At 43.2% G+C, this 9,790-nt stretch overlaps 1 protein-coding gene across 4 annotated transcripts; it reads right to left on the bottom strand.

Annotated features, from left to right (window-relative positions):
- Positions 1 to 1,468: 1,468 nt before the first annotated feature.
- Positions 1,469 to 8,885, bottom strand: dab2 (DAB adaptor protein 2). Of its 4 annotated transcripts, none has more exons than XM_020616924.1 (15): positions 8,705 to 8,885; positions 6,557 to 6,816; positions 6,299 to 6,438; positions 5,931 to 6,029; positions 5,707 to 5,838; positions 5,543 to 5,626; positions 5,252 to 5,278; positions 5,124 to 5,174; positions 4,948 to 5,010; positions 3,666 to 4,283; positions 3,046 to 3,175; positions 2,309 to 2,956; positions 2,048 to 2,217; positions 1,872 to 1,961; positions 1,469 to 1,786 (listed from the first exon to the last, which is right to left on the bottom strand). In XM_020616924.1, the coding sequence occupies exons 2-14, from the start codon at positions 6,699 to 6,701 to the stop codon at positions 1,890 to 1,892; spliced, it is 2,379 nt and encodes a 792-aa protein (XP_020472580.1). In that variant the 5' UTR covers positions 6,702 to 6,816; positions 8,705 to 8,885; the 3' UTR covers positions 1,469 to 1,786; positions 1,872 to 1,889. The 4 variants fall into 4 exon arrangements, with proteins under 4 accessions (XP_020472580.1, XP_020472581.1, XP_020472583.1 ...); XM_020616925.1 differs by having other exon boundaries at positions 3,103 to 3,175; XM_020616927.1 differs by lacking the exon at positions 3,666 to 4,283 and having other exon boundaries at positions 3,103 to 3,175.
- Between the last annotated feature and the right edge of the window lie 905 nt (positions 8,886 to 9,790).

The raw sequence follows: 9,790 nt of genomic DNA, 5'->3' as shown, positions 1-9,790 counted from the left end.
TCACCCAGGACCTGTTTGCCTTGGGAGACCCTACCAGGGACATATAGCCCCCGACAACATAGCTCCTAGGATCACTCGGGTACTCAAACCCCTCCACCACAATAAGGTGGCAGTTCAAAGAGGGGCTGATTAATCTTTTTAGTGTTAAACGGCTTTCACTTGGGGCTTAATCAGGTTTAAGTTTGATATAGAAGACTTTTTGGTGATATTACAAGGCAAGCTAAATTAAGCTGCCTTAGGGTCAGGTAATAAAATTCTTTTATGTGAGTGGTATATGTTATCATATCCAAAACTGCAGCACCCCATATTGACAGAAAAACACAGAATTGTTGACATTTTTTGCAGATTTATTAAAAAAGAAAAACTGAAATATCACATGGTCATAAGTATTCAGACCCTTTGCTGTGACACTCATATTTTTAACTTAGGTGCTGTCCATTTCTTCTGATTATCCCTGAGATGGTTCTACACCTTCATTGAGTCAGCTGTGTTTGATTATACTGATTGGATGTGATTAGGAAAGCCACACACCTGTCTATATAAGACCCTACAGCTCACAGTGCATGTCAGAGCAAATGAGAATCATGAGGTCAAAGGAACTGCCTGAAGAGCTCAGACAGAATTGTGGCAAGCCACAGATCTGGCCAAGGTTACAAAAAACTTTCTGCTGCACTTAAGGTTCCTAAGAGCACAGTGGCCTCCATAATCCTTCAATGGAAGACGTTTGGGACGACCAGAACCCTTCCTAGAGCTGGCCGTCCGGCCAAACTGAGCTATCGGGGGAGAAGAGCCTTGGTGAGAGAGGTACAGAAGAACCCAAAGATGACTGTGGCTGAGCTCCAGAGATGCAGTCGGGAGATGGGAGAAAGTCAACAATCACTGTAGACTGTTCTTGAATGGCCCAGCCAGAGCCCTGACTTAAACCCAATTGAGCATCTCTAGAGAGACCTGAAAATGGCTGTCCACCAATGTTTACCATCCAACCTGACAGAACTGGAGAGGATCTGCAAGGAGGAATGGCAGAGGATCCCCAAATGCAGGTGTGAAAAACGTGTTGCATCATTCCCAAAAAGACTCATGGCTGTATTAGCTCCAAAGGGTGCTTCTACTAAATACTGAGCAAAGGGTCTGAATACTTATGACCATGTGATATTTCATGGTATCTTTTTTTAATAAATCTGCAAAAATTCTGTGTTTTTCTGTCTATATGGGGTGCTGTGTGTACATTGAGGACAAAAATGAACTTAAATGATTTTAGCATATGGCTGCAATACAACAAAGAGTGAAAAATTTAAGGGGGTCTGAATACTTTCCGTACCCACTGTATGTAGAATTTCAGAGTTGTACCAGAACAGTGTGACATCAAAGTCTGCATTTTGAGTCATACTGTACATTTCACTGCTGAAACTCCAGTGAACTGCCAACTGTTGATTCACCAACACAGGCTAAAGAAGACAAAAAGGACTTGTCAACACCTTGCAGCATAATGACAATTATTTAATACACAGCATCAACAGTAAACCTCTTTGGACATCCCTTCTCTCACACCACATTTCTTTCTCCAGCAGATATGACATTGGATGCACTTCTCAGATCAGTGTTCTTCAGAAATAAGGCAACTACTATATGGACAGGGGAAGGAAAAAAAAAAAAAAAATAGATGCAAAGGTGTAACAGGAAGGGCGAGTCAGGATCAAGACAGAGGAGTTCATCATTTGGATCATGTTGTAGGAGCTTTTCCCAAAGATGTTATTTGATGTGAAGATCTTCATTTGCCCCAGTACAACTGTGAGGGCACAACAGGAAAAAAAGTGACAATAGTATTTGCCATTTATAGATAAATTCAGTTAAGAAATACAAACAAAACTTACTTATGGACAAGTTCATGGTCAAGCAAAGGGATTTCCAAAGGGATCTGCAAAAGCAGTTGTTGGACCAGAGGACTGACCAACAGTAGCAGTCTGCCAAAAGGTTGACAACAGGTCAAAAGGTTACACATTATTAATGTGAGCCAATTGATATGATAGCAACGTGTGAATCTCTGTACCGTAGCTACAAGTGGCACGCCAAATGGATTTGTATTCGGGGCCCCAAATGCTTGATCAAACATGTCTGGATTGACGCCTTGACCCTGGGCTAGTGCTGAATTGTTCAAAATGGGAGCTGGAGAGAAGGCGGAATCAAGGAAGCCAGAGCTAGGAGCAGGTTTAGGGGTTTCTAAACAGACATTATGAAAAGACAGGATTAGTCATATACAGTGCACATCAGCTTACAAAAATGGTCTACATGCATTGTGCTGCTGGTTTACCATTAACAACTGTTGACATTTGATTGATATCAAAGTCATCATGATCTGCAGAATCCTGAACCAGGCCCACTTTACTGGAAAAATACTGATCAAATGCCCCGGCATCTGCTTTGCTGCTGGGAGCTGGAATGGAGTTGGACACAAGCTCCCCTTTTCTTGCTGGTATGGCAGGAGGCTTGGCAAGCTGGAAGTCCTTAAACATGTCCTTTCCAGTTTTCTTCTCTTTATCTCCTAGGGGATCCAAAGCTGTGAAGGCACTGTTCTCTACCTTTGGAGGGGCCTCTTTGACAGGGGGCCTAGGAGGGAGGCGTGATGGACCTTGCTGTTCCACCACTGTTGGGAATGAGCCAGAATGGAAAGGATTGGTCATTTGTCCCCAGCCTGGAGCACCAAGTGGCCTAGCTGGCGGAGGGTGGCCCCAGGCATGAGGTGGTGAGAGAGGTGGGGCACTAAACTGAGGTGGCATCTGTGGGCTCCAGGCTGTGGGTGGTATGGGTAGACCACCAACAGCAGATGGCTGTGGGAAGTTGGGCTGAGGGGCAGGAACTGTCACTCCTGTCATTGGGAACATGGATGTAGCAGTGGAGGATCCCCACATGCCTGCAGCAGGAAAACCCATGGTAGCTGGAGGGCCTAACTGAAGATTGCCTATATAAAGAGGGACATTTAAAAGGTAATGAAATATAAAGCCTGAAAAAGATCTGCATGAGAGATAGCATTCGCCTCTTGTGTATTACCCAGAGCAGCTATGGAGGAGGGAGTGGTGTTGGCAGGTGTACTGTTAAAAAGATCACCTGGAGAAGACAACCCCTCAGAAGGACCAGGAGCAGCAAACAGCTCTGCTCCAAAGAGGTCACCTGTTGTGGACTACTCGCGCGCACACACACACACACACACACACACAAAATAAGTAGTAACATTGCACTGTACTGGCATGATATTTTACACAATAATTAAAACTTGGTAGCTAAAGTTAAACCTTTTAAGAGCAACAAATTTATGCAATAAGTACGATTCACTTGATCAAGACATATGCATGCTTTACCTTTTTTTTTTGTTTTTTTAAAATCACTGCTAGCATGAATGTTAGACTGGGAGCAAAGATGACAAAGGGTGCAGAGAAGCATGTGACCACCAGTGCATGCATAAAGATCAAACAGATCCAAACAGGCTGTTCTAAATTACAGACGTTGCATCCTGTATAAACCCAGTGCATCCTGTAGCATACTCTAGTGCACAACCCAAATGGTCAGAAAACAAGGTGTTAGCAGCTAGTTATGCTCTGGAAAATGTACAGAAATCCCATATGTACGCATCATGCATGCAACTCCACTGCGATTCATTTGTGGAATTTCACCTTTGCACTCCTTCGACTTCGTCCAGCCTTCAAGCTCTGTGGTGGGGGGTTTAGGACAACTGAATCCTTGCTATTATTTACTGGCGATTGAGGGTCATGACTTGTGTCATTTGAAAATGGAGAGGTTTTCAAAGATGAGTCAAAAAATGGGTTTTTGGTTGAGAGAACTGGTCCAGAGTCATTCCCGTCCATTATGGAAATTATGCTGCCCTGAGTTATTTTGCCCCCTAGTGGCCACTGTCCATTACTCAGAGCGAGGATCATGGTCTTACTGGATAACCCATTTATTTGCTGACTGAGGTGGTTAGCATCTCCATTCAAACAACCATTAACTGTGTTACTAGAGCTGCCAGCAGTGCTGTTTAGGGGACTCGTGGTGAGGAAGATCTGTGAATTATTGGGTGCCGACCTAGTGGGTGACTTAGAAAGGGGGTCTTCTCTGAAAGGGTCACTGTCTGGGGTTGGAAAGTAACCAAAGGCCGAGGAAAAGGGATTCTCTGTCTGAGGAAGTGCCCCACAGTCAGGGGCAAAGGAAGTTACAAAGGAGTTTCCCTTTATGCAATTCTGATTGCTGTCAACTTCAGCAGAAAAATCCAGCAAGAGAATATCATTAGAGTCCTGGTTAGCATGAGGAGGGCAGTGGGAGAGAAAACAGATTCATGAATCAGACACACAGGAGGAGACAAACATGTGACAGTGACAATGAAAAAAAACAGACTGAAATGACATGACCGTTTGAAGCTGCTACCAGAGAGTGTTTACCTCACAATGTCATTAAATTTCATGGTACATCAGCCTTCAGAGTCCATCTCACAACTTGAATAACAGCAAAGTTCACCAAAACTTAATTTCTCTTTCACAGATCCTACTGGTAGCAGCTTTAAAGGTTTGATGAACAACAATGAGATTGTAAACATAAATCATTAACTCTGTTCTAAAAAAAAAAAAAAAAATATTTAGAATCAAGCCAAAAATGGTCAATTCATGGATATTATTGGATTGAGAATCAATTAAAGACAAAATCTGTGGCGTTTTTAGAAGCGAGTTCGCACAAGGAACAATCTGGGAGATTGTGAGGTTGCTCTGTGGAGCCGAAGTCAAACATTTCAGACAGGAATCAGCATGTAGCACTATAATGCAGTCGCTGGCTATTAGAACCATATTACTATAAAGAAAAACTTGATAAGACTATTGAAATGATTCTAATAGGTAAAAGGCAAGTTTAATACTGTAAATACTTGGCTTCACTAAGTGACATTCCACTATGTGGCACCACACTTACATTTGGAGCCTGGATGTCTGGGGGGGTTGACATTGCTCCAAAAAGGTCAAACTGCTCCACTGGCTGGATGTCAAAAAGGAACAGAAGCATAGTGTATTTATCCAGCTACTAAAACCCTGATCACAGTGGAATTTTATTCAGTGTTGGGCTGAAAACAACAGAGCAGGAACTCTTACTTGGGCAGATTTTACTTCACCATCCACACTTAACAAGGCATCACTTCCATTCTGACAAAATAGAAAGAGTTAAAGAATGAGAGAAAATATCTGGAGGGAAGAAAAAAAAAGTGCTTCCAGGTGCTTACCTCAACCACTGTGCTGCCATTTTCACCCTGTAAACAGAGGCAGGCTTTTAATGACTGTACCTTATTTTCTTAATTTCCTGAGGCCTGTGTCATTTCAGTGGAATGTCTGAAGATGTGAGTCAGTGAAAGAGCACAGAGTGGCAGTGTTGACATTCAGCACTGCTTGTACTCTCAACCCTCCCAGATGACCACACCAAATGCTTTTTTTTTTCAGAAATGTCCTCTGTACAACTTTTGAAAAGCACCACCCCCACCACCCACTTTGACGTCATGAGTGTGAGAGCTGGTTACCTTCTGTGAGGCCTCTGCCTCCTTTTTCCTCATGTTGAAGATGACCTGGAAGAGATCTTTCAGATCAATGACCAGGGGCTCTGCCTGTATGGTGACACAAACACATTCTTAGTGAAGTCCATTAGTCTGTTATGGCATTGCCTCCATGTATGCCCATGACTCACCTGTTGTGCAGTCTTTATGGCAAAGAACTGATGCTGTCCTTCTGATCCACACACGTATCCAAATGCCCTGTTATCTGTTACATCTCTTGCAATGAAGGAGATTTTATTCACCACATGCTCGTGTTCAATTACCTGAATGACAAAGACTAAGGTTAGCATTACAAATCAAATCTAATGAAATCCAGTGTGGTTTCATAGTGCCAAAAGGAAACTGCAGAACTCACTCCTGATTTCTCATCAATGATCTTGATGCCCGACATGGAAATGTTGACCCAGATCCTCTGTTTGTGCTTGCCTTGGGACCGAGCAGCTACTGCCATACCCTAGAACAGCACAAATTATACACAGTGTTCTATGCAGCAAATGTAGTGTACCTGTTTAAAAATTTTGCTGTCAGCCTTCTACATGTCCCACAAATCATGAGACTTCTTCAATTGCAGGTGGTCTCTAGTAGTAACAAATGTCCCCACCAAGAGGGCCAAGTTTTAATAATAAAAAGTTAACATTACAGATAGGAGCTTTAAAATGCCATTCTCAATTTTTTCATGAATCGCCAAGCTAGTAGATAAATGTCTCAGGTCTCATGTCACACCTTAAGTTTCATCATGGAGTCCTGGCACATCTTGTCTCCCCGAGCCTCCGGGACATCATCAATGCCAATCAGCTTGGCCTTGTACCTCACACCATCCCCTTGAAACCTACCCAGCAGGTATTCATCAGTCTTCTCTGGAACTGTAAAATGAAGAAAAGAAAAAAAAAGTGTCAATCTAAATTTTAGAAGTTTATAAAACAAGGGAATTCAAAGTCTCAATCAGTCACGCTCATGATCTCGTCTTCTTCCACCACTCACGTTTCTTCTTCTCTTTCTTGAATGGAACCTTGGACGGGGCTGTTGCAGGGGAGGGTGGAGGGAAGCTGGGGGTCGTGACTGTAGATGTGGATGTAACACTGGGATCGGCAGGGACGGGCGCACTGTTCTCTACCTCTGTAGACATGGTGCGGAATGAGCCTCACTGGACAAGTGGACAGTCAGCGGTAAAACAGACGGCAGCTCTGGGTGCAGCAAGGTCAGCTGACTCCTAACACCCAGACATGCTCCTCCTTATGCGTCTGGAGCAACAAAAAAACAAAACACCACATGTGAGAGGGAAACGCTAATACATGCTCTTTCCTGGTGAAACTACAGATATTAGACTGAAAGGGCCACAATTAAAATACTTTGCTGAAAGGACCTTATGCTCATCATAAACATTATAGCATCATCTTTAACTATCCATATTAAACATTTACCACAAACACCCTTCAGAGAAAGAAGCATAACTAGACTATTGACCCATAAAACACCATGGTCTCATATGAACAAGAGCACAGCAAAGACACACTTTGACCCTGCTTTATACATGCTGGGTCAGTTCAGCCCTGTGAAGGAGTAAAGTAACCTAAAGGTAAAAAAGGGCATGAGACAGTCACTTCATACATTTATTGGAATCCTTCAGGAAGGAATAACTATTACAATAATATGTACTTGCAGAACAAAAACAAAAAAAAAAAAAAAAAAAACTCTGGCAACACACTAGACAGTCACATGCTTTAGCACTTACTGTGCAGGAAACAAGCAAAGTCATGAGGCAAAAACACAGTGGATACACAAGATGCCACAGCAGCTGAGATTCACCTACATCTCTTCATAGTCACTTACCTGTAATGAACCAAACAATCACAATAACATGATGACAATCACCTGCTTTCACTCAGAATCAGCTTCTTCTCTCACAAGTGGAGAGCCATCAACACAAACATGACTGAGTGGGACATACACACCTTTAGGACCAGCTGGTTAGTGTACCAGTGAAACGACGACTGCCAAACCAAAGTTTAAAAGTGGGCAAGGGTTGAACAGTTACCTGAGGTTAATCTTATGCTAGCAAAGCAAAGGATCTCGTGATGCCCAACTAAGCACCTACCAACTGAAACTGGCAGCTTTGCATAGATCATTCATCTACAGTGCTCATTTTCAAGCCAGTCTATTAAAAGCTATCCTTAGACTTGATAGAATGATGTGGAGTCTGGGAAACGCTTCACATGCTTTGCTCCACATGGTGACACACTTAAAATTCCTGTAAGGCTTTTTTGGCTATGCAAAAAAGAGAAGAAAAACAAGGCATAAACCTTAATTGTTGATGCTCCATTTACATGAGCATGACACATGACTGCACTTGTCCAGGAACAGTGGTGCCAGAGTCCCACTAAGGAAAGGCTAATAAAAAAAGGGGGGCAACATGTCAGCTGTTCTCTGCAGATTCGAGTTAAAGGTTTACATTTTAACTAAAAGGCAGTCACAACTACCAGATTACAGGAAAAAGCTGTAGCTTTTTATAGGACCCACTAGTGTCACAACACTAAGCCACAGAGTGCAAGAGCGAATTCATATTTGTCAGCAGAATAACTGCAGTGAGAGGGCAGAAATGTCACAATCCTGGGCCGTCAGGAAACGTAAATTACTGCACATCTGGAGGAAATCAGGGAATGACTCAGTCTGCAAGTGAATGAGATGGTGAAATACCACAGGCCCACTGTGCGCACAGACTGCGTGCAACACTCTCACACACACACACACACACACACACGTTTAAATGGCTGTGCACAGGAGAAAAGTCCAAAACTTACTGAAAGATTAAAAGATGTTACGTTAAAAGGACTTCAACAAACAAAACAAACGGGGAGAAAGTGGTTTGTTACACAGCTGAGGCAGAAAACACAAATGAAATAAAACACAGAATAAGGTTTTACCAGGCCGCCGCAGCAATTTATGGAAAAGCAACACACCTGAACTTTGTTTGAGAGCGCAAGGCAGCTCGTTTTCATTACGACGTATCCAGTTTGTCTCGTGAACATCACTGTCACTGTCACTGAACAACCACTACCTGTTGTATGTTGGTCTGCCAGGGCTGTAATCAACGCACGGACACAAAACACAGCTATCGACCCAACAACCTACCTGGTTGAAAACGCGCAGACAGATGCAGCAGCCCTGGAGGAGAACCAATGAGGTTTGCGCCCCTGATGCCTCCGCGGCTCCGGTGGACAATGACTCGAATCAGACACAGCTTAGGAAACTAGTCCGATGTTTTCCGCTCGGCGCCGTGGACAGAAAGAAACGACTGCTGCAAACTCCCACTTTAACCCCTGGATGACTGATAGAATTAACCTCACTCAGATTTCAGCTGGGAGAGGGCCGGTCTGATGAAACATGTCACGCCCACAGATTTTTTTTTTTTATACAACACACTGTTAATCCGTATTATGGCGTTTTAACCTGAGTTCCCACATATTTGGACTTCTGTGCGTTTACCAAGTTTTCAAGGTACAATAGCATCCTGTCCTGACAGGCCTGTGTCCTTCTTAAAGTGGAAAGGATGAATCTACACCTGGTGTGGCTCTGGGGAGTTTATAGCATGTTTTCAGCTAATTGCTTTGCTTTAGGATCTGCAGATTTAAATAGCAGCTTGTGTCCACTGAGCCCAGGTGGCCAAAACAGTTATCAGTGCTTTAATTTACCAACACAGTGACTTAATCCCTGAACTCAGGCCTTTTTATGTCCAAGAAGTAGGCACTTGCTTTTTCACTGATATTATTTAAAACAGCATGTCTGTCAGTATAATTTGTGATTTACAACATTGTTATGCTTTTATTATACAAGGGACAGAATGGTGAGTAAATGGCAACGGTCTGGCTGAGGTGAAGCAAAGAGTCCTTGTCGCTCAACATGTGTGGCAAAGATTTCTGCTAACACTGGTGAACAGAAACCCATGAGTATAATCCCACCTTCCTTTGCCAGTATCGTGGGTCCACAACATTTGGATTCAATTAAGTCATAGCTAAACATACTGAGCATCATGACACGATGTGGAGAAAGAAGTGGGAAAAGTGGAGGGGACAGAAGAGCCGGAGAGGAAAGCTCCACTGTTGCCAACACAGCACTATTTTCTCTAAGAGCAGGCACTACGGTTCCTCTAGTCTGCACTAGCTTTGCTGCAGACACAGTAAACTGTGGGCTGAAAATGGCTCATGGCCATTCCCACTG

This window comes from Monopterus albus, unplaced genomic scaffold (assembly GCF_001952655.1).
Source record: "Monopterus albus unplaced genomic scaffold, M_albus_1.0 scaffold181.1, whole genome shotgun sequence".
In the NCBI taxonomy this organism is placed as follows: Eukaryota; Metazoa; Chordata; class Actinopteri; order Synbranchiformes; family Synbranchidae; genus Monopterus; species Monopterus albus.
The sequence above is the reverse complement of the archived record's forward strand: the minus strand, read 5'-3'. Positions and strand labels throughout refer to the sequence as shown.